The sequence below is a fragment of the Ammospiza caudacuta genome, chromosome 27, assembly GCF_027887145.1.
Source record: "Ammospiza caudacuta isolate bAmmCau1 chromosome 27, bAmmCau1.pri, whole genome shotgun sequence".
Classification (NCBI taxonomy): domain Eukaryota; kingdom Metazoa; phylum Chordata; class Aves; order Passeriformes; family Passerellidae; genus Ammospiza; species Ammospiza caudacuta.
The window spans coordinates 5,546,724-5,573,506 of NC_080619.1; the positions used below are offsets into that span (position 1 = coordinate 5,546,724).

General features: G+C 48.3%; 2 protein-coding genes across 2 annotated transcripts in view; both read left to right on the top strand.

Moving 5' to 3' along the window:
- Positions 1-765: 765 nt before the first annotated feature.
- Positions 766-19,767, top strand: MED1 (mediator complex subunit 1). The gene is made up of 17 exons (XM_058820774.1): positions 766-924; positions 1,605-1,711; positions 2,420-2,498; positions 3,040-3,094; positions 5,051-5,183; positions 5,827-5,855; positions 6,201-6,272; positions 6,451-6,525; positions 6,886-6,959; positions 7,177-7,266; positions 7,985-8,096; positions 9,397-9,521; positions 10,157-10,275; positions 11,147-11,348; positions 12,839-12,934; positions 13,036-13,141; positions 14,145-19,767. Exons 1-17 carry the CDS (start codon positions 897-899, stop codon positions 17,389-17,391), a joined length of 4,749 nt encoding a protein of 1,582 aa, XP_058676757.1. The 5' UTR covers positions 766-896; the 3' UTR covers positions 17,392-19,767.
- A 1,195-nt stretch (positions 19,768-20,962) lies between these two features.
- The window catches only part of FBXL20 (F-box and leucine rich repeat protein 20), a 45,261-nt gene continuing 39,440 nt past the window's right edge, over positions 20,963-26,783 (top strand). Inside the window, exon 1 of the mRNA XM_058820480.1 lies at positions 20,963-21,100. Within this exon, the coding sequence (XP_058676463.1) occupies positions 21,059-21,100 (42 nt within the window). The 5' untranslated portion in view covers positions 20,963-21,058. The remainder of the gene's footprint in view (positions 21,101-26,783) is intronic.

The following is a 26,783-nucleotide window of genomic DNA, read 5'->3' on the forward strand; positions in this document are numbered from 1 at the left end:
GGGGGAAGGTGCCGGGAGGGGAGGGGGAAGCGCCGCGGCCTCACCGCCTCATCCGAGGGGCCCAGGCCCGGCGGGCAGCGCGGCCGCGGGGGCGCCCCGGGAAGGCGGGGCCCGGGCCCGGAGCGCTGCCCGCGGCCTCAGCGGCGGTGGCGGGGCCTGGGCGCGGAGGATCCCCGGCCGAAGGGGCCCCGGAGCCGCCGCCGCCCCCGGCCCGGCCCCCGCGCTCTGCCCGAACCGGAGCGGCGCCGTCCGGGGGCACCGCCAACTCTCGCGAGACCCGCCCGCAACTCTCGCGATAACAACGCCGCCGCCGCCGCCACCCCTCCCTGGGCTCCGGCGCGAGTCCTCCTCGTCCGCGAGACCTCTCGGAGATGGGCGGGGCCGCGCGCTCGTCCTCTCGCGAGAGCCGCGAAATCGCGCGGCTGGCGGCGCCTTCCCGGCCAACTTTATTGGGGCGCGGGGCGGGGACAGCGCCCCCTAGCGCCCGGCCCGCAACAAAGCTCCATGGCGGCGTCGCCGCCGCCTCGGCCTCCCGCCGCTCTCCCGCTCCGCCGCGCTGCGCTCTAAAGCCGCCGGCGGGTCGCTGTGGAGCCTGCCCCGGCGCACCGCCGGCTAACGGGCGGTTAATGCTCCGTTAGGGCTGCACAGCGGCCGCCGCCGCGCTTCCAGCAGGCTGAGGGGGCGGGGCGTGCTGGCCCCCGAGCCACGCCCTCCCCTGCGGGCGCGGCGAAGTCTCGCGAGAGCGCGGGAGCGCGGCCGCGGGCGCAGCGATGGCGGCGGCCGCTGCCGTGTGAGGGCGAGGGCGGCCCGGCCCGGCCGCCGCCCCCGCTCCCCGCCCGCTCCCTCTCCCTCTCCGTTCCCTCTCCCTCTCTTCATCCCGGCCCCGGACCTGCAATATGAAGGCAGCGCCGGGCAGCGCCGAGGGTGAGTGCGGCGCGGGACGCGGGGGTTCCCGCTGGCCCCGTGAGGGAGCGAGGGGCTCCTGTGGGGGCTCCGGGGCTGGGGATGAGGTGGCGCCCAGGAAAGTGAAACGGGCGAGGGTTTCAAAGGTGATTTGAGGTCTGGGGCATCTCTGTGATGAGGAGGGAGCGAGGAGTCGGGCCTGGTTACCGTGGGGAAGAGAAGGTTGGGAGGGGATCCCATAAATCCCTACAGAAATCTCCAGGGGTGTCAGAGCTTGGTGCCACACTCTGTTCAGTCAGCGACAGGACGAGGAGCAATGGCCGGAAACTGAAACACAACAAATTCCACCTCGATATGAGGTTTCATTCCAGGAGGGTGAGGCTGCTTTCCAGGAGGGTGTCAGAGCCCTGGAGCAGCTGCCCAGGGAGGGTGTGGGGTCTCCCTGTCTGCAGAAATTCCACACCCAGCTGGCACATTCCAGGTGATCCTGCCTGGCCAGGGAGGTTGGGCTGGGATATTCCATAACATTTCCCTCACCCTGGCATATTCCATAACATTTCCCTCACCTCGAGGTCTGGTGTTAAACCAGCAGGAAGAAAATTCTTTGAAATCATCTCTCCAGCTTAAAGGTGGGATGTTTTCTGAACTGTAAAGCTTCCAAAAGTGGCTCATGGTGTTTCCTGAACATTCCTGTGTGCCAGAGGCAGAGAAGCTGAACAAGATGAGCTCCCTGCTGGAGAGGCTGCATGCCAAGTACAGCCAGAACCGGCCCTGGACAGAAACCATGAAGTTGGTGCGGCAGGTTATGGTGAGCACTGCTGGGCTCTGGGCAGGACCTGCCTGCAGCTTCTGCTCAGAGCTCTGGGTTGGGTTTTACATCTCTTCCAGCTGTCTTTGCTTTGCTTTGCTTTGCTTTGCTTTGCTTTGGTTTCACTCTCTCCTGAGGGATGTGCAAACCCTCCCTGCCTGATGTGCCATTCCCTCCCCTAATTCCAGCTCAGTGCCAGGAAAAGGCTCAAACTTGTATTTTCACCCTTCCAGGATATTGTTTTTTTGGAGCAATGACTTGCTTTATGAATATTGTTTTTGTTCAGTGACACTCAGCCCTGGCTTAGTCAAAAATGAGTTTAAAATACTGGCGTGGGTGAGGGAAGGAGGAGCAGGAGGCAGAGGGGATCTCAGCAAAGCCTCCTGCCCATACTCAAGGGTTAAAAGTTTGCCCAACTCTTTATTTTTCTGTCTTTTTTTCTAAAACTCTCAGCTCAGAACTATTTAGACCAAGTTGCTAAAAAGAAAAGAACTCAATTCCAGGCCTGCTTGCAAGAACTCAATTTGTAACCTGCTTGCAAAGAGCTACTGTTCACCTAGAGCAATCAGGATGTTGTAATTTGGGGATGAAGTCTAATCTGCTTTTAATTATCTAAATAAATCTCATTTGGCTGCCTGAAAGCTGCCATAATTCCCTTCTATTGAGGAACAAGGAAAAATGATATTTTTTTTCTTCTGTCTGCCCAAGGAAAAGCGTGTGGTGCTGAACTCAGGGGGACACCAGCACCTGGTGAGCTGCTTGGAGACCCTGCAGAAGGCCCTGAAAGGTTGGTGTGTTCTCCAAAGGGTGGAAAATCCCATGGAAATGCTCCATAAAAACCACACTGGGTGTTGCTGCTGTGTTCCTGGTGCTCAGGGGTTCATCACACACTCAGCTCAGTGCCAGGCAGGCTGTGCTGCTTTTATTGGGAAAATAAAATCATCTCTTTGTCCAGAGAAGCTGTGGCTGCTCCATCCCTGGAAATACCCAGAGTTGGACAGGATTTGGAGAACCTGGGATGGTGAGAAGTGTCCTGCTCATAGCAGGGGTGGCTTTAAGGTCCCTCCCAAACCATTCCAGGATTCTGTGAGTGCCCATACCTGGATTCCACTTGCAGAAATCCCATTCTCTCCGTGCAGTTTGGGAATATTTGGGTTTCTCTGTGCACACCCTCTGTATTTAAGGACAGATCCTGCGTAGTGCACATGGGACAGTGTGAGCAGACATGGGAGGGAGTACCCAGCTGAGATTTGGTTTATTTTTGGTGGGAATTCCTTAGGGGATGTTGGATCTTTTCCCTAAAAGTTTGGTTTTTGTTCCTCCCTCAGTGTCGTCTCTGCCTGCCATGACCGATCGCCTGGAGTCCATCGCCCGGCAGAGCGGGTGGGTCTGCTGCTCTGCATGGCACAGACTGCTCACCCCAGAGCCTTGTGGGGCTTGGATTTGTGGGGTTTTGTGTGTTGGATTGTGGGGTTTTGTGTGCTTGAATTGGGGAGTTTTGTGTGCTCAGATTGGGGAGTTTTGTGTGTTGGATTGTGGGGTTTTGTGTGCTTGGATTGTGGGGTTTTGTGTGCTTGGATTGGGGTGATTCTGTGTGCTTGGATTGGGGAGTTTTGTGTGGGTTTTGTGTGCTTGGATTGTGGGGTTTTGTGTGTTGGATTGTGGGGTTTTGTGTGGGTTTTGTGTGCTTGGATTTGTGGGGTTTTGTGTGCTTGGATTTGTGGGGTTTTGTGTGCTTGGGTTGTGGGGTTTTGTGTGCTTGGATTGTGGGGTTTGTGTGCTTGGATTGGGGGGTTTTGTGTGTTTGGATTGGGGGGTTTTGTGTGGGTTTTGTGTGCTTGGATTTGTGGGGTTTTGTGTGCTTGGATTTGTGGGGTTTTGTGTGATGGATTGTGGGGTTTTGTGTGATGGATTGTGGGGTTTTGTGTGATGGATTGTGGGGTTTTGTGTGATGGATTGTGGGGTTTGTGTGATGGATTGTGGGGTTTTGTGTGCTTCGATTGTGGGGTTTTGTATGCTTGGAGTGGGGTGATTCTGTGTGCTTGGATTGGGGAGTTTTGTGTGGGTTTTGTGTGTTGGATTGTGGGGTTTTGTGTGCTTGTATTGGGGAGTTTTGTGTGCTTGGATTTGTGGGGTTTTGTGTGATGGATTGTGGGGTTTGTGTGCTTGGATTGGGGGGTTTTGTGTGCTTGGATTGGGGGGTTTTGTGTGCTTGGATTGGGGGGTTTTATGTGGGGTTTGTGTGATGGATTGTGGGGTTTTATGTGCTTGGATTTGTGGGGTTTTGTGTGTTGGATTGTGGGGTTTTATGTGCTTGGATTTGTGGGGTTTGTGTGATGGATTGGGGGGTTTTGTGTGCTTGGAGTGGGGTGATTCTGTGTGCTTGGATTGGGGAGTTTTGTGTGGGTTTTTTGTGCTTGGATTTGTGGGGGTTGTGTGATGGATTGGGGGTTTTGTGTGCTTGGATTTGGGGGGTTTTGTGTGGGTTTTGTGTGGGTTTTGTGTGCTTGGATTGGGGGGTTTTGTGTGCTTGGAGTGGGGTGATTCTGTGTGCTTGGATTGGGGAGTTTTGTGTGGGTTTTGTGTGCTTGGATTGGGAGGTTTTGTGTGCTTGGATTTGTGGGGTTTTGTGTGCTTGGATTGGGGGGTTTTGTGTGGGTTTTGTGTGGGTTTGTGTGCTTGGATTGGGGTGATTGTGCTTGGATTGGGGGTTTTGTGTGTTCTTGGATTGGGGGCTTTGTGTTGTGGGGTTTGTGTTGGATTGTGGGATTTTGTGTGCTTGAATTGATTTTGTGTACTTGGACTGGGGAGTTTGGTGTGCTTGGATTGGGGGGTTTTGGATGAGTTTTGAGTGAGTTTTGTGTGCTTATATTGGGGGGTTTTGGGTGGGTTTTGTGTGCTTGGATTGGGGAGTTTTGTGGGGGTTTGTGTGCTTGGATTTGTGGGGTTTTGTGTGTTGGATTGTGGGGTTTTGTGTGCTTGGATTGGGGGGTTTTGTGTGCTTGGATTGTGGGGTTTTGTGTGCTTGGATTTGTGGGGTTTTGTGTGCTTGGATTGGGGGGTTTTGTGTGGGTTTGTGTGCTTGGATTGGGGTGATTGTGCTTGGATTGGGGGTTTTGTGTGTTCTTGGATTGGGGGCTTTGTGTTGTGGGGTTTGTGTTGGATTGTGGGATTTTGTGTGCTTGAATTGATTTTGTGTACTTGGACTGGGGAGTTTGGTGTGCTTGGATTGGGGGCTTTTGGATGAGTTTTGGGTGAGTTTTGTGTGCTTGGATTGTGGGGTTCTGTGGGGTTTTTCTGTGCATCTCACAGCCATCCCTGTCCTGTTCCCTCCGGCAGCCTCGGCTCCCACCTGAGCGCCAACGGCACCGAGTGTTACATCACCTCTGACATGTTCTATGTGGAGGTGCAGCTGGACCCCACAGGGCTGCTCTGTGATGTCAAGGTGGCTCACCATGGAGAAAACCCTGTGGTGTGTATTCCTGGCAAAGAGGAACCCTTGTGCTTTTAGGATTCCCTTTATTTTCAGCAGAGAAAATGGGTTTATTTAACATTCCCTTAGACCCAGAGTTACACCCTTGCTGCTCATTCTAGTGGGAAGTAAAATCCTCCATGGAGTAGTTTGCTCCAGTGGGATTTGCTAATCAATGGAATCACAACTTGCAAAATCATTTGGGGAAATTACCTTAATTTTTCTGAGAATTTTATGGAAGTTTTTGCTGTGTTTCCAAGGGAAGTTATTCCCAAAGCTCAGATCTGGGAATGGAAAGTTAAATTGGGAGAAAATGCCTTTCTGCACGTGGAGGAGAGTTTGAGCTTAGTGTGTGTTTGGCCTCTCCTCAAAACAACCCATCTTTAATATCCCTTTGTAAGCTCATAAATTTTCAACCTAAATCTTGCCAGCTTGAGAAGTTTATTTCAAATTAATAATTTAATAAGAAATATTATTACCTGGACTTGAGGAGCAGAAGTAGAACCACAGCAAGTGGTTGTGAGCATTGTGAAGCTGATGTTTGGGAATTTCCCTGCTCTGATATTTCCCAGCTGCAGAGCTGCACAAAGCCTGGAGTGGCTGCATCCCACACTGACATCCTTGTGTGTTCCTTCCTTTTCAGAGCTGTCCAGAGCTGGTGCAACATCTCAGGTGAGTTACAGGGGTGGGTTGTTGTGTTTTCTCTTTGCTGTAATGATCTGATGCTATTTGAAGTCTGGAAACACAAAATTCTTCTCAATTGCTCTTTCCCCACAAAGTGGCTTCACTTCTCCAGGGGATTTTCCTGGCTTTGGCTCAGATCTTGTGATTCTGGCTGCTGTGCAAGGTGTCTTCAAAGCCCACAGCACATTAAAGCTGGATCATGTAAAGAACACATTTCCATGTAGCAAAATTATTTTTTTTTAAGTGACTCAGCATCTTTATTAATATCACTTAAAATGAAAGCTATCTGTTACTCATTTGAATGCTTGGTAATTTCCACCTTTTTCCTTTCAGAGAGAAAAATTTTGATGAGTTTTCAAAACATCTGAGGGGACTTGTGAACCTCTATAAGCTGCCAGGGGACAAGTAAGTCCAGGATATATTTATATCCACATATTTAAAATCAAATAACAAGTCTAGAATACATTTATTTGTACACACATATAAAATTAAAAACCCCCTCCAAGCTTGTAGGTTTGCACTGCACAGTTCTTTCAAGTTTTCTTATATTTTTTATTGTTTTTTGTTTTTTTTTTTCCCTAAGCAAACTTAAAACTAAAATGTACTTGGCTCTGCAGTCCTTGGAGTTGGATCTCCAAAAGATGGCTGGGATGTATTGGTAAGTGTTGTGGTGTCTGTGTGGTTTTCTAAATATCTATAAATGCTTAGAGCTCTGAGAAATTCCTTTTTAACTGCAGGATTTGATTGGAGGAGAGTCTAAAAGGCAAAATAAAAGTTTGTAACAGGTGGATTCAGTGATAATGTGGTTTAAATTCAGAAAGCTTTGGCCTTGTTTCACTGCTGTAGGTTCAGTGATACACCAGCCACGCTGCAGCTTTTGTTTTGCCTGTGCAGTTTGGATAAACTCCTCTTTGGGTCCCAGAAATGGGAATTTTGAGTTGAAATCAGTCTCAGCACATGAATTTTTGCCTCGTGTGTGGCTGTGGCTTGTTTCACACTGTGACTGCCTCTCTTGCAGGCAAGCCACCAATGCAAACCCCCTGGACAAGATCCTCCATGGCAGTGTTGGCTATCTCACCCCCAGGAGTGGAGGTACCTGTGATTCACCCTTAAAAAAATGAATTAATTTAAAGAAATTTTAAAAAATTATTTGTTCCTGGCCTCACGTATGCCTCACAGTTCCACATTAAGTGATGAAAAAGAACAAAATAAAAGAGGGACAAAGTCTTTGGGTGTTTGTGTGGCTTTGTGGGGTGGGGATGATCAGGATGACTTCTCAGGATGCCTCATGAGGAATTTCTCTCCCCAGGTCTCCTGATGAACCTCAAATATTACGTCTCCCCCTATGATTTATTTGAGGATGGCACTGGAGCCCCTGTGGTTTTACATGAGAACAATGGTAGGTGAGCTGGGGAGCTGCTGGGGCACAGAGCCTTTTTCCTTGCAGTGAATCTCATTTTAACATAGCATTTGTTTTGTTATCTGAATAAAAACATAAAATCCCAGAATGGTTTGAATTTAAACCAAGCTCATCCTCTTCCAACTCCCTGCCATGGCCAGGGACACCTTCCTCTATCCCCCATCCAGCCTTGTGCCTGTCTCATCATGAAAGTTTGTTTTTATGCATGGACATCTGGCTCTTGTTAAAATCCCAAAACCAAGCTCTAGTTGTTAAGGAAAAAAAAGAGAGGGAAATGATCCAAAATCATAATTTGTTTTGCTTTGCAAAGAGCAAAGTATGAACTCGCAAATGCATTTGGAAAATATTTTGAGGATGATGCAGTTGGTCCATCTGGCAAGAGGGAAATGGGGATTTGGGTAGAACTGTCAGTTTGGCTGTTATCCCTTTGGTCCTGAAGGTGAGCAGTGAGCTCAGTGCCTTGTGGGGAAAGCCAGAGTAATATTTTATGGAATCACAGAATATTTTGTGGTGGAAGAGAACCCAAGGCTCATCCAGTTCCATGGGCAGGGAAACCTTCCACTATCCCAGCTTGCTCCAAGCCCCAACTTGGCCTTGAGCACTTCCAGGGATGGAGAATATATTTAATTCATATTTAATCCACAAAACTTGCCACTGGTTGATTTTTTTTCCCATCTTCTCCTGCTTCCCCCTGCAGTTCCTCGCTCGCTGGGCATGAACGTGTCGGTGACAGTGGAGGGAACCATGGCAATGCACAAACTTCCAATTGCTCCTCTGATCATGGGCTCCCATCCTGTGGACAGCAAAGGGTAAGGGCAGGACAGCAGGCCAGCACTCAGCTGGGGGAGTGTCACAGCACTGCAGGCATTGCACAAGAAATGTCTGGTTCAATGTGGTGATTGCTGAGACCCCAGTGTTGGAAGGATGATGAGTCTGACTCCGTGTTCTTAGAAGGCTAATTTAATATCATAAGATATGATGTGATATAATATAATATGATAGTATATGACATCATGATATATGGTATGATATAACATAATGATATATTATATAATATATTATATTATATCATGACATATGATATAACATCATGATATATGATATGATATAATACGATATTATATGATATCATGATATATGATATAACATGATATATGATATAATATGATATGATATGATATGATATAATATAATATAATATAATATAATATAATATAATATAATATAATATAATATAATATAATATAATATAATATAATATAATATAATGGAATAGAATATGATGTAATATGACATGACATGATATAATATATAATATCATTATATATGTTATAATATAATATGGTATAACATAATAATATAACATAATATATTATATCATATTATATTGCATCATATTATATTATATCATAATGATATAACATAATGCATTATATTGCATTGCATTATTTTGCAGTGCATTATATTGCAGTGCATTATATTGCAGTGCATTATATTGCAGTGCATTATATTGCATTATATTGTATTGCATTATATTGTATTGCATTATATTGCATTATATTGTATTGCATTATATTGTATTGCATTATATTGTATTGCATTATATTATATTGCATTATATTGTATTGCATTATATTGCATTATATTATATTATATTATATTATATTATATTATATTATATTATATTATATTATATATGCTAGACTAAAATTATACTAAAAAAATACAGAAAGGTTACTTACAGAAGGCTCAACAAAATACTAATAAAAAACCAGTGACTCTCTCTTCCTGAGTCCTGACACAGCTGGCTGTGATTGGTCATTAAGTTAAAACAATTCACATTCTGGATTAACAATCTCCAACCACATTGCAAAGCAGCAAAACACAGGAGATGCAGATGAGATAATATTGCTTTCCTTTTTCTCTGGGGCTTCTCAACTTCCCAGGAGAAAATATTTCAGAAAATATGATAGTGACATTTCAGGGCTGTCAGGTGCTTCTGAGCAGTGCCTTCCTTTTTGAGGTGTATTTGAGCAAAGATAAATGTTGTGTCAGGTGAGAGCAGAAGCCCTGCAGCTCACAGAAACTTTTGTCCCCCCATTCTTCCAGAACTCCATCTTTCTCCTCCATCACCAGTGCCAACAGTGTGGACTTACCTGCTTGTTTCTTCCTGAAGTTCCCACGTCCTATTCCAGTGTCTCGAGCTTTCATCCAGAAACTGCAGAGCTGCACAGGTGGGTTGCAGACCTGTCAGACACATCTCTGGGTTTTATTCATGTTCCCTTGTGTCTAGCAGTAAATGCTGCTGATTTTTAACACGTGCTCAGGGTTTTGTGCTGTTCTCAGTAACACCTGGACAGGTTTTTATTGTATTTGCTGGGTCCCCAGATGAAGGAAGGAATGATGAATCCGACTCCGTGTTCTCAGAAGGCTAATTTATTATTTTATGATAAAATATTTATTATTTTATTATAATTTTGATATTTTGTGATACTATATTATATTAAAGAATACTAAACTAAACTCTACTAAAGAATACAGAAAGGATACTTAAAGAAGGTTAAAAAAAATAATAATGAAAACTCATTACTCTTTCCAGAGTCACAGCTTGACCCTTGATTAGCCAGTAAGTCCAAACAATTCACAGAAACCCAATGAAACAACCACCTGTTGGTAAACAATCTCCAAACGCATTCCAAAGCAGCAAACCACAGGAGAAGCAAATCAGATAATTCTTGTTTTCATTTTTCTCTGAAGCTTCTCAGCTTCCCAGCAGCAAAATCTTAGGCGAAGTGATTTTTCCAGAAAATCTGACCAGGTTTTCCATTGGATTCAGCTGCCATCATTCCCTGCTGTCTTTTCCTCTCAGGTATCCCCCTGTTTGACACAGCACCCACATTTGTGCCCCTGTATGAGCTGATCACCCAGTTTGAGCTGTCCAAGGAGGCCGATCCGCTGCCCCTGAACCACAACATGCGATTCTACGCCGTAAGTGTGCGCTGCCAGCCAGCCTGGGCCACCCCCAGCACCAGCTCAGGGCCTTCAGCTGCTCCAAGTGGGATAACAGAATGGGTTCCTTGTGCTCCCAGTCACACAGATGATTTTTGTGTTTATCCAGCGGTTCTGGAGCTGTTCTGTGGTTGTTTGGAGGAAAGAACTCGGAGCCATGCTGAAAATTCAATGCCATATATTGAACTGTAGCTACTCATTTTTGAGTTTATTGGTTACACAGGGCTTTTATCATCTCAGTCACGTTCAGAACAGAGCAGGACATTTATTCATGGACAAAACTTGTTCTTCAAGCATTAGGATTCATGTACAGGGTCCTGGCACAGGTTTCCCAGAGAAGCTGTGGCTGCCCCATCCTTGGCAGTGTCCAGTGCCAGGCTGGGCAGGGCTTGGGGTAATCTGGGATAGTAGGAAGTGTCACTGGATGGGATTTAAGGTCCTCCCAACCCAAACCATTCCATGATTCTGTGATGAGCATTTTAGGAAAATGAGGTATTGAAAGATGCTTTGCTGTTGGAGTGCAGCTGCAGGCAGGAGAACAGAGGGGCTGAGCCTGTCCCTTCCTTTTGTCCAGTGATGTGTGGCTGAATGAATTGCAGCATTTTGGGAGAGAAATCCTTAAATTTGTGGATGAGTGTTAACCCCAGAGGGGATGCCATTCAGTGTGAAACCATTTTAGTGAGAACATTGAATGCTGTTGGCATTATTACTTCTGAGAGTGGAAGGAAAACATTAGTTCAGAGTGGAAGGAAAACATCCTCAGTGTTTGTCCAAAGGTGACACGGTGTCAGTGGCCTCTGAGCACTGCTGGGTGTCCATGGTCCCCTCCTGAAGCAGGGATTGTTGTCAGGCTCTTCCAGGACAGCAGCACTGTTACTTCCTGAACAAGGACGCTCCTCTCCCGGACGGACGGAGCCTCCAGGGGACTCTGCTCAGCAAAATCGCGTTCCAGCACCCTGGCAGGGTGCCCCTCATCCTCAGCCTCATCCGGCACCAGGTGGCCTACAACACCCTCATTGGCAGCTGTGTCAAGAGGACAGTCCTGAAGGAAGGTGGGTGCCACCTCCAGAGGGATATGAAATGAGAATGATGAACTCTGGAGAGTTTTCCTCATTGGAAACGAGGCCTCTGCTGTTTATTGTATTTGTGGGGTCTCCCATTGCAGGAAGGAATGATGAATCTAACTCCATGTTTTCAGAAGGCTCATTTATTATTTTATGATAGTGTATTATATTAAGGAATACTATACTAAAGAATATAGAAAGGATACTTAGAGAAGGTTAGATCAGGCACCAGGTGGCCTACAACACCCTCATTGGCAGCTGTGTCAAGAGGACAGTCCTGAAGGAAGGTGGGTGCCACCTCCAGAGGGATATGAAATGAGAATGATGAACTCTGGAGAGTTTTCCTCATCAGAAATGAAGCTTCCCTTGGTTTTTTCCCCATCTCTGGGGGGGTTTCAAGGCTCTGGTTTATATTTGTGGCAGGAAGGAATGATGAATCTAACTCCATGTTTTCAGAAGGCTCATTTATTATTTTATGATAGTGTATTATATTAAGGAATACTATACTAAAGAATATAGAAAGGATACTTAGAGAAGGTTAGATCAGGCACCAGGTGGCCTACAACACCCTCATTGGCAGCTGTGTCAAGAGGACAGTCCTGAAGGAAGGTGGGTGCCACCTCCAGAGGGATATGAAATGAGAATGATGAACTCTGGAGAGTTTTCCTCATCAGAAATGAAGCTTCCCTTGGTTTTTTCCCCATCTCTGGGGGGGTTTCAAGGCTCTGGTTTATATTTGTGGCAGGAAGGAATGATGAATCTAACTCCATGTTTTCAGAAGGCTCATTTATTATTTTATGATAGTATATTATATTAAGGAATACTATACTAAAGAATACAGAAAGGATACTTAGAGAAGGTTAGATCAGGCACCAGGTGGCCTACAACACCCTCATTGGCATTATATTATATTATACTGTACTATATTATATTATACTATACTACTATAACTATACTATACTATTAATATATTATACTATATTATTAATATATTATACTATACTAATAATATATTATAATAAATTAACACTGTATTAATGATGTATTATAACATATTAATAATATATTAATGATATTAACATATTAATTAATATTAATGATATATTAATATATAATATATACAAGATATATTAATATATCAAGAATGCTGTACTAAACTATACTAAAGAGTACAGAAAGGATACTTACAGAAGGTTAAAAAGATAATAATGAAAACTTGGGCCCAACACAGCCTGGCCCCAATTGGCCAATGAGTGAAAAAACCTCACAGCAGAAACCAATGAAACAATCTCCAAACACATTCTAAATGAGTAAAACACAGGGGAAACAAATCAGATAATTCTTGTTTTCCTTTTTCTCTGAGGCTGCTCAGCTTCCCAGGAGAAAAATCCTGGGGGAAGAGATTTTTCTAGAAAATGTGAATGCCACACTGGTTCATCTCCACCGTTCCCTCGGTTTAAAGTTCTTGTGTCTTTCAGATTCTCCTGGGATCCTGCAGTTTGAAGTTTGTCCTCTCTCTGACTCCTGTTTCAGTGTGTCCTTCCAGCACCCTGTGAACGACTCCCTGGTGTGTGGTAAGTGGCCTCAGGGGCAGCAGGAGCAGCATTTCTGGGAGGGCTGGCAGGATTTCCTCCCCCTGTGTGCAGGATTTTGATCTCTCCCTGCTCTCCTGCAGTGGTGATGGATGTGCAGGACTCCAGCCACGTGAACTGTAAGCTGTACAAAGGATTGTCTGACGCCCTCATCTGTACAGATGATTTCATTGCCAAGGTTGTTCAAAGGTAAGCTGGGATTTTGTCCCACCTTATGCTCCCAGTCACACAGATGAGCTCTGCTCCATCTTGTGTTTATCCAGCAGCTCTGGAGCTGTTCTGTGATTGTTTGCAGGAGAGAACAACTCAGAGCCATGCTGAAAATTCAGTGCCAGATATTGAACTAGCTACTTATTTTTGAGTTTGTTGTTTACACAGAGCTTTTATCACCTCAGTCACATTCAGAACAGAGCAGGACATTCCCAGGGTACAACACTCCTGTCACCTTTTGGGTGGGAACCACTGGTTTTGCTTCTAGCATGTTATAGACTCATTATCCCTGAGGAGAATGTGCTGTTATCTCTGATTTTTGAGCTCAAAAAGCTGCCCCTGCCCATGGCAGAGGGGATGAACTGGATGAGCTTTAAGCTCCTGGGATTTTTATAAGGTTTAGGAAATCAGGTTTACCAAGGTGTTCTCTGCCAGAATTGGAGGAACAACCCAGATTCCTTCATGAAGACAGGACAAGGGGAATGGCTTTAAACTGAAGCAATAGTTCTAGGTGGGATATTGGGAAGAAATCCCTCCCTGTGAGGGTGGGCAGGCCCTGGCACAGGGTGCCCAGAGCAGCTGGGGCTGCACCTGGATCCCTGGCAGTGCCCAAGGCCAGGCTGGACAGGGTTTGGAGCAGCCTGGGACAGTGGCAGGTGTCCCTGCATGGCAGAGAGTGGGACTGGATGGGCTTTAAGGCCCCTTCCAAACCAAAGCCTTCCATGATTCTGTGCTCTTTAACTAGCTGATAATGATCTGTCAACTATCAGTTATTAGAGATAATTGATTAATCCTCCCTCTGGGATTGCAAGTGCAGGTGTCTCTCTGAATTCAAGCAGAACAGCAGGACATGAACCTGGACCTGCTGCTCTCCTGTGCAAGCCCCTGAGTGCTCATTTTATACCTGCTGGAGGTGTAAAACCTCCCCAGTGAGCTTTGCTGAGGGCAGCCAGCCCCAGCTGAGCCTGTGTGTGTCTTGCAGGTGCATGTCCATCCCTGTCACCATGAGAGCCATCCGTAGGAAAGCAGAAACCATCCAAGCTGACACGCCAGCCCTGTCCCTCATTGCAGAGACAGTTGAAGACATGGTGAAGAAAAACCTGCCCCCAGCCAGCAGCCCAGGGTATGGCATGACCACAGGCAGCAACCCAATGAGCGGGACCACCACCCCAACCAACACTTTTCCTGGGGGGCCCATCACTACTTTGTTTAACATGAGCATAAGCATGAAAGAGAGGCATGACTCGGTGGGCCATGGGGAGGACTTCAGCAAAGTGTCTCAGAACCCTATTCTCACTAGTTTGTTACAGATCACAGGCAATGTGGGCTCTACCATTGGCTCAAGTCCAACCCCTCCCCACCACACACCACCACCAGTATCCTCACCAGCCAGCAACACCAAGAACCACCCCATGCTCATGAACCTTCTTAAGGAGAATCCTCCTCAGGATTTCTCCACTCTTTATGGGAGCAGCCCTCTGGAAAGGCAGAACTCTTCCTCTGGCTCCCCCAGAATGGAAATGGGCCCTGGGGGGAATAAACAAAAGAAAAAAAAATCCCGCGTGCCGGCCGACAAGCCCAAGCACCAGACTGAGGACGATTTCCAGAGGGAGCTCTTTTCCATGGATGTTGACTCCCAGAACCCCATTTTTGATGTCAACATGACTGCAGACACCCTGGACACCCCTCATATTACTCCAGCACCCAGCCAGTGCAGCACTCCTCCTACCACGTACCCCCAGGCCCTGCCCCACGCCCAGCCCAGCATCCAGAGGATGGTTCGCCTGTCCAGCTCGGACAGCATCGGGGCCGATGTCACCGACATCCTCTCGGACATAGCTGAGGAGGCTTCCAAGCTGCCCACCAGTACTGAGGACTGCCCACCCATTGGGACTCCAGTCAGAGATTCTTCTAGTTCAGGACATTCACAAAGTGCCCTCTTTGACCCCGATGTTTTTCAGACCAACAGTAGTGAGAACCCCTACACAGACCCCGCGGACCTGATCGCGGACGCCGCTGTGAGCCCCAACAGCGACTCCTCCAACCATTTTTTTCCAGACGGGGTAGATTTCAACCCTGACTTGCTGAACAGTCAGAGCCAGAGTGGTTTTGGGGAGGAATACTTTGATGAGAGCAGTCAGAGTGGAGACACTGATGATTTCAAGGGCTATGCCCCCCAGGCTCTAACTAATTTGGGGGTGCAAGTCTTGGGGGGTGATGGGGGAGAAAATAAATTTAAGGGGAGCGCTCCGTCCGACACGGTGGATTTTAGTATTATTGCAGCTGCCAGCAAAGCACTGGGGTCCTCTGACATCATGGAGCACCACAGTGGAGGTCAGAGCCCTTTGCTGAACACGGGGGATTTAGGAAAAGAGAAGTCTCAGAAACGGGTAAAGGAAGGCAATGGGTCTGGAGGTGCCATGGCAGCTGCTGGCATGGATGGGAAGCCGGGGAAGCGCAGCCGGACGCCGTCCAGTGATGGCAAAAGCAAAGAGAAACTCCCAAAGAGGAAGAAGCAGGAGACAGATGGGAAATCTCCATCGCACAGTTCATCCAACAGGCCCTTCACGCCACCAGCAAGCACAGGTGGGTCCAAATCTCCAGGGAGTTCAGGCAGATCCCAGACTCCTCCCGGGGTAGCTACTCCTCCTATTCCAAAAATAACCATTCAGATCCCAAAAGGAACAGTGACTGTTGGCAAACCGTCTTCACACGGCCAGTACACGAGTAGTGGTTCTGTCACCTCCTCCAGCAGCAAAAGCCATCATAGCCATTCTTCCTCCTCCTCCTCTTCTTCCTCCTCTTCAACCTCAGGCAAAATTAAGAGCAAATCAGAAGGCTCTTCTGGCTCCAAGATGAGCGGCAGCCTCTACTCCAGCCAAGGTGGCTCCGGCTCGGGTCAGTCCAAGGGCTCGGCGCAGTCGGTGGGAAAGCCGGGATCCTCCCCCATCACCAAGCACGGCCTCAGCGCCGGCTCTGGCAGCACCAAGATGAAACCTCAAGGAAAGCCATCATCCCTCATGAACCCTTCCATGAGCAAACCAAACATCTCCCCGTCCCACTCGAGGCCCTCAGGGGGCTCTGACAAACTCGCCTCTCCCATGAAGCCTGTCCCGGGTACTCCCCCGTCATCTAAAGCGAAGTCACCCATCAGCTCAGGTTCTGGTGGGTCCCACATGTCTGGGACTGGGTCAAGCTCGAGCATGAAATCCTCTTCAGGAATGGGATCCTCCGGGTCTATGTCACAGAAACCGCCTCCCTCGTCCAATTCCTCCACGGCATCTTCATCTTCCTTTTCATCCAGCGGGTCTTCCATGTCTTCATCCCAGAACCAGCATGGAAGTTCCAAAGGGAAGTCCCCCAGCAGAAACAAGAAGCCATCTCTGACTGCAGTCATAGACAAGCTGAAGCACGGGGTGGTCACGAGCGGGCCTGGCGGAGACGACCCCATGGATGGGCAGATGGGGCCGAGTTCCAATTCCTCAAGCCATACGATGTCCTCCAAACACAACATGTCTGGAGGGGAGTTCCAGGGAAAGCGGGAGAAGAGCGACAAGGAGAAATCAAAGGTCTCCGTTTCTGGAGGATCCGTCGACTCTTCCAAGAAGAACTCGGATTCCAAAAACGTCGGAAGCACCGGAGTGGCCAAAATTATCATCAGCAAACACGACGGCGGCTCCCCCAGCATCAAAGCCAAAGTGACTCTGCAGAAACCTGGAGAAGGAGGCGGGGACGGGCTGAGACCTCAGATGGCTTCTTCCAAAAGCTACGGATCGCCCCTGATCAGCGGCTCCACCCCCAAACACGAGCGCTGCTCCCCCAGCCACAGCAAATCCCCGGCCTACACCCCCCAGAACATCGACAGCGAGAGCGAGTCGGGCTCGTCCATCGCCGAGAAATCCTACCAGAACAGCCCCAGCTCCGACGATGGCATCCGGCCCCTGCCCGAGTACAGCGCCGAGAAACACAAGAAGCACAAAAAGGAGAAGAAGAAAGTCAAGGACAAGGACAGGGACAGAGAGAGGGAGCGGGATAAGGACAGGGATAAGAAGAAATCCCATGGGATGAAGCCTGAGAGCTGGTCCAAGTCTCCCATCTCAGCAGATCAGTCTCTGGCCATGGCCAGCAACGCAATCCTCTCAGCTGAGCGGCCGAGCCGGGCCAGCCCCGAGTTCCTCATTGGGGAGGAAGATGATGATCTCATGGATGTTGCTCTAATTGGCAATTAATTCTCTCAGATGAGCTGTGTGCAAGTCCTGGAGGGAAGGAAGGAAGGATTCATCTCAAACCTGCCACACGGATCTGTTTGGAGAGGGGAAAATAAGTATTTCTAAAGTATTTCCAAGATTTTCAGACCAGCAAGGTCTGTGCAGAAGGATGTGAGTGCCAGCAGCCAGGTCCCTGCCTGTGGCCTTCATCCTGTGGGCACTTCCATTCTTCCTGAATTGATGAGTATTATCATCCCTGTGGGAATTCCAGGGATGGAGCAGAGTGTGGGAATGTGGCAGCAGCTCCCAAATGGGGCAAACAGACATAGGCTGGGCTGGGAGATCCCAGGCCCTCTGCCCTCTTCCCATTCAGGATAAGCTCCTTTTGGATGTAGGAAGTTTTCAAGTAATTATTTTAGGAAATGTTTTAAGGCTGGGTTTTAATTCTTTGGAAGAAGGAAAACCACGAGGTTTTTTAATTTATTTTATTCCCATGGCATTCCTTCATTCAATGCCCAGCTCAACTGGGCACTGTTTCCTCATGGAAATCAGGATTTTATCCCAGGTCACAGCTCTGAGGGATTGCTGCTGCCTTGGCTTTGCCTTCCCATTTATTTTAGCTATTTATTCACCTCCATGTGGCAACACCTCGTGCTCCTTGTTTCCCCCAGTGGGAATTTGGGTGGCTCTGCAGCTTTGGTGACATTGCAGCACAGTGAAATTCCAGCAAATCTCAATGGAAAAGGGATTCCTGCCTGCACCAACAAACTTCCCTGGAACCTCCTCATGCTGCTGTGCTGGGAATTGTGCTCACAATCCTGGGAAGGATTCTCCAGCTTGGAAAACAATCCCAGAGTGGCTCAGCTGGGATCAGAGCTGCAGCAGAAGTGTTGATTTCCTTCAAAGATGGATTTTCCCCTTTTGGCTGGAATTAGGAGCATGACTCAGGCATCCTCTCCGGGCTGATCCTGTGGTCCCTGAAAAGGAAAAGAGACTCAGGAGAGGGTTTTATTTTTAAAAGCAGTTTCATCTGATTCACTCAAGTGGAATGTGGGAAATCAGGAGCTCTGCAGACACATCTCCTGGGGAATTATGGACCGAGCAGGATCCTGCTCCCACTGGGTTTTGCTGGTGGTGTTGGTGGCCAGGATTTCCCTGTGGGAATTGAGGTTGTGCTTCACCTTGGGGATGCAGCGCGAAAAGTTGGCAAAAATTTGAGTTTTTCTTTTAAACCACTGAAATTTCCCATCCTGGGCCGACCCCCAGGAAAGCTGTTTGGTTTCCAGCTTTTTTGGAAAGTGTTTTTAGCAGGTTCATTGTAGGGATTTTTCACCCCTTCCTCCTGCCTCCACAGGAGCCTGAATGTCTCCCAAACTTCCCCCAATTCTGGAGAACTTTTCCCTCCTTACATTTTCCAGTATTTATCCTTTGCTCCCGGTGTCCTGCACGCCACAACCAGAGCTTGAAATGATAGGAAAATGGGAATTAAATGGGAATTAAATGCAAACCTGGAGCAAATGCTGATACCTGGCACAGTGTTGGAATTTTGGGGTGCTGCAAAGAGGATGTCAGGAGCACAATCCCAGAGGAATTCAGCTGGACACCCTGCTCCATTCAGCTCAGCCTCTGGAGCCCCATCTCCTGCTTTTATTTAATCCATTTTTTTTGGACAAAATCCCTTGGATCCAAGTTGTGTGAGGGGGCACAAGCAGCCTTCCAAAAGAAGCACTTTCAAGTGGAATCCAGGCTGGGAATGCCCCAGGATGGATCCCTGGACTCATCCTCAGCCAGAGCCGTGTTTTCCTGCTGTGCTGCACGCTAAAACTTGGAAAGGAAAGCAGCAAAATCGCCACAAAAACCTGTTTGAAAAGGAACAAGCTGCCCTCGTTTCCTCTCCCCTCACCCAGACCAAAGCTCAGTATCCAAAATTCCCCCTGTGGAAGGTGGGAACAGAGGGAACAACGTCTCCTCCAGCCCAAATTTTGAGCTTTTCACCCCATTTTGGTGCCCTGTCCCCTTCCAATGACATCAGTCCTGGGAGAGCTGAGGTGCATGACCACGCTGAGGTTTTGGGGTGTCAGTGCTCGGGCTCTGAGAAATGGTTTATTTTTGGAATATATTTGCTTATATTCTCAAGAATTTTACATCTTTCAGTATTCAGAAAGATAAAAATAAAGTGAAAATTAAATATAAGCCAAACCTTTTAATCTCAGGTGGTGAAGTGAACACGGAGATTAAAAGAAACTGGTTCTTTTCCTCGATTATCATGATGTACATAAATCCCTGGCTGGAAAACCGCTGGAATTTGTAAATATCCCGGCTGTTTTTTGGGGCGGAAAGCGGAATTTCAACTTTTTTGGAGATATCGCAGAGAACGTCTTTATTTACATGCAAATAAACCCCTTTGGTACAAACCGGGTGTCGCTGTTGCTGTGGGGAAGGATCACAAACCCGTCCGCGCCATGCTTGATTTTCCCGCCAGAATGACATCACCATGACGTCACCCCCACGCCGCGCGCTGATTGGTTGAACTCGCTGCTCCCGGAAGAGACCGGAGGGGCGGGGGATCCCCCCCCCTCCCGGGACCCCCGATCCCCGCAGCCCCCCGGACACCGGGGGAGCGTCCTGCGGGCCGGGGGGGCCCCGGTACCGGGGGCAGGGGGCGGGCGGGCCCCGCGGCGGCGCGATGGGGGCGGCGGCTTGCGGGGTAGGTGGGGGGAGCCTCGGTGGTGTGTGTGTCCCCGGTCATGTATGTCCCCCCGGTCGTGTGTGTGTCCTCCCGGTCATGTATGTCCTCCCGGTCATGTGTGTGTGTCGGTCCCCCTCCTCATCCTTTCACCGTCCCCGGGGCAACCCCGGACCCGCATCCTCAGGGCAGCCCCGGTCTCGTCCCCCCGGCTCCGGGATCCCCTCCGCTCCCTCTCTTTTCCGCACCCCGCTTTTCTCCCCGGGGTTCTCCCGTCCTCTCCCAAAGCTCTCATTCCCCACCTCGCTGTTCGCCCCTCTCCCTTCCCTATCCTCTCCCTCTCCCCGTCCCCTTCTTTTCCGCACCCCCCTTTTCTCCCCGGGGCCGCTCCCGTTTTCCCCCCTTCTCTCCCAAAGCCCTCATTCCTCACCTCGTTGTGCTCCTCTCTCCCGCTTCCGTCCCCCTCTTTTCCGCATCCCCCTTTTTCTCCCGCTTCCCCTCTCCTCTCCCAAACCCCCCATTCCCCACCCCGCTGTTCGCCCCTCTCCCTTCCCTCCCTTCTCTCCCTTTCCCTCCCCCCGATCCCGTCCCCCCCACTCCGGGACCCTCTCCCTTTGCCAGCCCCGCTCCCGTCCCCCTCTTTTCCGCAGCCCCCTTTTCTCCTGCTTCAACCCCTCCTCTCCCAAAGCCTTCATTCCCCGCTGTGCGCCCTTCTCCCTTTTCCCTTCCCTTCCCTTCCCTTCCCTTCCCTTCCCTTCCCTTCCCTTCCCTTCCCTTCCCTTCCCTTCCCTTCCCTTCCCTTCCCTTCCTCTCCCGTTCCCGTCCTCCCCCCTCACGGCCGCGCTGTCCAATCAGCGCTGCCGTTGCTGGCAGGTGCGCAGTGTTTTTGTTTTGGGTCGAAGTTGAGCGGACGCGGCGGCGGCGCCGGGCGGAGGCCGCGGCTCCGGCACCCGCGATCGCCCCGGGCCCCGCGCCCCCCGCCGCCCCCGCGCCGGCCCCGCCATGCGCAGGGAGATGAACGGGGTCACTAAGAGCCGCTTTGAGGTGAGGCCCCGGCCGGTCCCGCGGGGAGAGGCCCGGCCTGGCCCGGCCGAGGAGGAGCGGGGGGAGCCGGGCCGCGCTGTCAGCGACCCCCCCTGAGGGCTCTGGGGACAGCGCGGGCCTGGGGGGGCACGGGGGGAATGGGGCTGGGATGGGGGGTGGAGATTGAGGGCGGCCCGGGGGGCTCAGAGCTGTGCCCCCCGGGTTTGGGGTGCCTTTGGTGTGACATTTCTCCTCTCCACCTCCCCATTTTTGGGGGGATTTTCTGCTGACGGATGCGAACTCCCTGTGAATGGGTCTGGGATGGGGGGCTCAGGGCTGTACCCTCTCGGTTTGGGGGTTGGTTGGTGACATTTCTCCCTTGCACCCCCCATTTTTGGGGGGCGGGTGTTCTATTGACGGATATAAACTCCCTGTAAATGGGACTGGGGTGGGAGGCTCGGGATGAGGGGCTCAGGGCTGTGCCCCCCGGATTTGGGGGTTGGTTGGTGACATTTCTCCCCTGCACCCCCCATTTTTGAGGGATGTTCTGTTGACGGATATAAACTCCCTGTAAATGGGGCTGGGATGGGGAGGTGGTCGAGAGCTGTGTCCCCCGAGTTTGGGGGGTCATTGATGTGACATTTCTCCCCTGCACCCCCCATTTTCGGGGGGGTTTTCTGCTGACGGATGTGAACTCCCGCGGGAGAGTCTTTGAAAGGGGCTGGGGGTCGGTGGGGTCGAGATGAGGGGCTCAGGATTGTGTCCCCCGGGTTTGGGGGGGGTCATTGATGTGACATTTTTCCCCTGCACCCCCCCCCACTTTCAGGGGGATATTCTGTTGATGGATGTGAACCCCCCCCCCCCGGGGTTCTGTAAATGGGGCTGGGGGTGAATTTGGGGACACAGAGATGCTCAGGGCTGTGAACCTCAGGTTTGGGGGTGCTGGTGTTAAACTCCTCCCTGCCCAGTTTTTGGGGGGCTCAGTGTGAATGCGGCTGGGGAGGGTCTGTGGGTATAAAGGAGGTTGGGGAGCTCAGACCTGGCCTCCCCGATTTGGGGGGGCTCAGTGTGAAACCTCCTCCCCTTCCATCCATTTTGGGGAGGGGGTTCCCCCATCTGATTCCCTGCTCTGAATGGGGCTGGGGAGAACAGGTGGGTGCGAGTTTGGGGGGTGAAACTTCTCCTCCACCCCATTCTGGGGGTCCCCCCGTCTGTTACAAAATCCCTGTGGGATTTTTGGGGGTCACAGCTGCTGCCAACGTGTTGCTGCGGGTTCGAGCGCTGCCGGCCAAGTTGAGCAGGAGCTGTGGGGAAAACGCGCCTGGAAAACACCACAGAACCTTTGGGGGAGGGAAAAAAAAAAGGAGCCCCCAGCGCCGCTTTTTTAAAATTTTATTTTATTTTATTTTATTTTTTTTTATTTTTAGCTGGGGGGAAAAATAAAAAATTTGCTTACGGGGAGGTGGGGGATGGAGAGGACGGAAGGAGAGGAGGGTAAACAATGAGATCTATTCAAAAGCCGTGGCACAAAGCGGAGTGTGGAGCCAGGGCCATTCCAGCCGCATTGTTGTCCCAGCTGTCTTCCCGTGGGAGGAGGAGGAGGGCGTAGGGAGGAAGGGCAGCGGCGGGGATTGACTTCCCATCGCTGCCAGAGGAGGATGATGGAAATCCCTGCTCGCTGCTTCTCCGCACTGCCCGGCCCCTCTAGGGGACAAAAAAAGAGCCTGGAATGGTAAAAACGTGGCAGTAGGATGGCAGGGCAGGGAAAATTCTGGTTAGGGTGAGCTGGAGAGGCTCTGGGGAGATTCCTCAGCCCTGGAGGTGAGAAAGGAGCAGGGAAAATTCTGGTTAATGTGAACTGGAGAGGTTCTGAGGAGGATTCTCAGGCCTGGAGGTGATGAAAGGAGCAGGGAAAATTCTGGTTAGTGATGAACTGGAGAGGCTCTGGGGGAAATCTCAGGCCTGGAGGTGAGAAAGGAGCAGGGAAAATTCTGGTTAGGGTGAGCTGGAGAGGCTCTGGGGAGATTCCTCAGCCCTGGAGGTGAGAAAGGAGCAGGGAAAATTCTGGTTAATGTGAAGTGGAGAGGCTCTGGGGGGATTCCTCAGCCCTTGAGGTGAGAAAGGAGCAGGGAAAATTCTGGTTAGGGTGAGCTGGAGAGGTTCTGAGGAGGATTCTCAGCCCTGGAGGTGAGAAAGGAGCAGGGAAAATTCTGGTTAATGTGAACTGGAGAGGCTCTGGGGGCATTCTCAGCCCTGGAGGTGAGAAAGGAGCAGGGAAAATTCTGGTTAGTGATGAACTGGAGAGGTTCTTAGGAGGATTCTCAGCCCTGGAGGTGAGAAAGGAGCAGGGAATGTTGGTGGTCCCACCCTGCACGTGGGGTTGTTTTCTTCCTCCTCCATCAGATCCGTGTGGGAGCTGCGAGTTTGGGGTGGGCTCAGGTGATTTAAATGTAATACTGTAATAATATCTATAATATAATGTGTAATAAAATGTAATTTTGGTGTTTCTGTGGCACTGAAAGCACCGGGCTCACCCTGGGAGCTCCACAGAGGAGCCTGCACGTGCGCCCTGCATTATCCACACTTATTGTATTTACTCTTCTGGGCTCTTCTTGCCTGCACTGATTTTTTTTTTTATTTATTTTTTTTTTAACCCCCTGAGAGCTTTATTTTATTATTTTGCACTGCTGCAGCGTGGCTGAATACAGAGTAAAATCAGGTTGGTGACACATTTTGGGGGGAAATGTCTCCTAGGGAATCAACAATCAACATCCTTTGCTTCCTCAGCCTCGCAGTGCTGGAGTTCATTCCAATTTTGGGAGGGTTTTCATCAGGGTTGCACCAGGACACGATGAACCCAATCCATTGGGGAAAAAGAGTGGGGAAAGGCTTTGTTTGGCCTCTTTTGGGTGGGGTTTATTTCTTCGCTGTGGAATGTTATTTTCTTCTCATAGTAAAAAAAAAAAAACCCAGACAAGTTGAAAAAGCAGCAAAACGCTCGAGGAGCCTTTGAGGCCTAAAATTAATTTTTTTAAAACCTATATTTATACAGGAAGAGTTGGTGTGGTATAGAAAGGATTATTTTGGGCTGCAAGAAGTGCCTTTAAACGTCCTCCTGTTTCTTGGCTGTTTTGGTTGCTGTGTTCTGGAAGGGTTTGGAGAGGGACAATGTGGGACAGTGGGAAATGTCCCTGCCATGGCAGAGGTGGCACTGGATGAATTTGAAGGTTCCTTCCATCCCAAACCACTCCATAATTATAAATCCTTCATTTCCCCAGCATGGATTACCTCTGACCCACTCACCTGCATAACCTGGAAAGTTTTAGAGCTGTTTTCCCTTAAAATCTGTCATTTTCCACTGAGGTTAAGTTGGTCAGAAGAGTTTCCAAAATGCGTGTTCACACTTAGATTTATTTTCCAGAGGGGCAGAATGGCTGGAAATTCCTGTGTGCTTCCTAGAAACCAGTTAGTGATGGTTGTGGAGAGTTCACATTTCATGGGACAGGGGGAAAATGGGCAGAAATTTGGAATAAATACTGTAAGGTCATGGAGGCAGTGGGTGTTGAATTCTCCTCTTCCTCCTCACCTTTGGGTCCTGCCAGTTCCCCTGGCTGAGCAAGGGGAATCAAGAGTTTGCAATGTTATTTTGGGGTAAAAATAACCAAATTTGGGGCTGTGACTAAAATATTGTGTCTGTCTCAGGCTTGAAATAACGGGTGAGTTGCAGAGGGGGAGGCTGGGCTGGGTTTGCACTTCATTTATTGTCTTTTGTGGGGCCACGGCAACAAATTCCTGAGCCGTTGTTGTTGGGGAATTCACAAATCCACTGGTGAGGGGGGTTAGTAATAATAATAATAATAACAATAATAATAATAATAATAATAATAATAATAATAATAATAATAATAATAATAATAATAATAATAATAATAACAATAATAATAATAATAATACATTAATTATTATAATAATATTAATAATAACTATAATATAACTATAATATAATTATAACTATAATATAATGATAGTAATAATAATAGATTAATAAGAAAATTTTATTATATTGTAATAACATCAAAATAATTTTAATAATATTATTAATTATTATAACATAATGATAATAGTAATAGTGGTAATAATAGTTATTTATTATATTATAATAATATTATCATAATGATTATAATAATATCAATAATAATTATAATATAATAATAGTAATGATATTAACAACAATAAAATGATTAATAACATTTTATTATATTGTAATAATATTATCCTAATAATTATAATAATATCAATAATAATTATAATATAATAATAGTAATGATAGTAACAACGATAAAATGTTTAATAATATTTTATTATATTGTAATAATACTATCCTAATAATTATAATAATATTAGTAACAATTATAATATAATAATAATGATAATAGTAATAATAGTAGTAATAGTAATAATAATAAAATAATAATAATAAAATAAACTAATATAATAATAATATAATAATGAACTACTACTACTACTACTACTACTACTACTACTACTACTACTAATAATAATAATAATAATAATAATTCCTTACTGTAGGAATAAAATATGGGCAAAGCTCCTTAAATTGGATTTGCATGTGGGTTTCTGATCCCAGGCAGAGTGGAATTCTCTTTTTCCTGGGAATGCCATGGAGCAGATTTGGATTAGTCCCTTTTATAGGAGGTGTGGCCACCACAGAGAAAATCAGCAGTTACAAAGCAAACAAAAAGGGAAAACATGACCCAGATTGACTCCTCATTCTCTGTGCTCTTGGTTTCATGTGGAACATGCCCCAGCAAATCCCAATCCTTCTTTTATTTGGGATTTCTCAGCTTCCTGCCTGATGAAGAGCAGCCAAATAACAGCAGAGAGGAGAGGAAACATCTCCTGGTGCTCTGGAGGACTCATCCACCAAACCCAAATTCTCTTCTCCATCTTCCCATGCCCTGGGATGTCACCTGGAGCTCTCCTGGGTTTATTTATTTAATCCTTGTCGGGATTAAATAATTCCAGATTTATTTTTTTTCTTCCTCTGGCTGTGAACCATCCGTGCAGTCTCCTCCACATCCTCAAAACACAAAAAGCTCCATCCTCTCCAGCTTCCTCTGGGAGCTGCAAAGCCTGCAGTGAGCAGGAGCTGCTCCTGGGCTGTCCATGGAGCACTTTGTCCTGGTAAAAATGAAATTTTGGCGACTCCAGGGATGTCTCTGAGGAGTGAGAGTCTGTGGTGAGCTTTGGGAGCACCTTCAGCCTGAGAAATGGCATTTCTGTGCTGGATTCAGTCCTCAGGGTGAGGGAATCCTGACCTTTCTGAACCTCTGGGCTTCCCAGGTCTTGTTTGACTCTAAAAATGTGAAATGAGCTGAGCTGGATGCTAAATAAGAAACTCCAAATGCTCCAAAATCGAGTTGCCTTCTAATAATGAATCCTGTGTTCAGCAATTGAACAATCTCACTGCCCCTAATCCCATTTTGGAATCTGCTGCATTCCTGCCTCTGTTGTTGTATTTTCAGGGGGGTTTGGCTCTTTTAGGGCTGATCCTCTTGGGGTTTTCCTGGGCTGCTCCTTGTGCTCCTGGCTTTGCTGTTCCAAGGAATGGAGGTTGTGCAAACAGAGGGACACAAACAGGGCAGAACTTTGCTCTGACTCTCCTTGCAAAAACTGATGTAAC

Coding starts and splice junctions, on each gene's coding strand:
- MED1 (XM_058820774.1), top strand. CDS start 897: ATGAAGGCAGCGCCGGGCAGCGCCGAGG. Junction 5,184..5,826: donor ACCATGGAGAAAACCCTGTG/GTGTGTATTCCT, acceptor CTTCCTTTTCAG/AGCTGTCCAGAGCTGGTGCA. Junction 6,273..6,450: donor TATAAGCTGCCAGGGGACAA/GTAAGTCCAGGA, acceptor TTTTTCCCTAAG/CAAACTTAAAACTAAAATGT.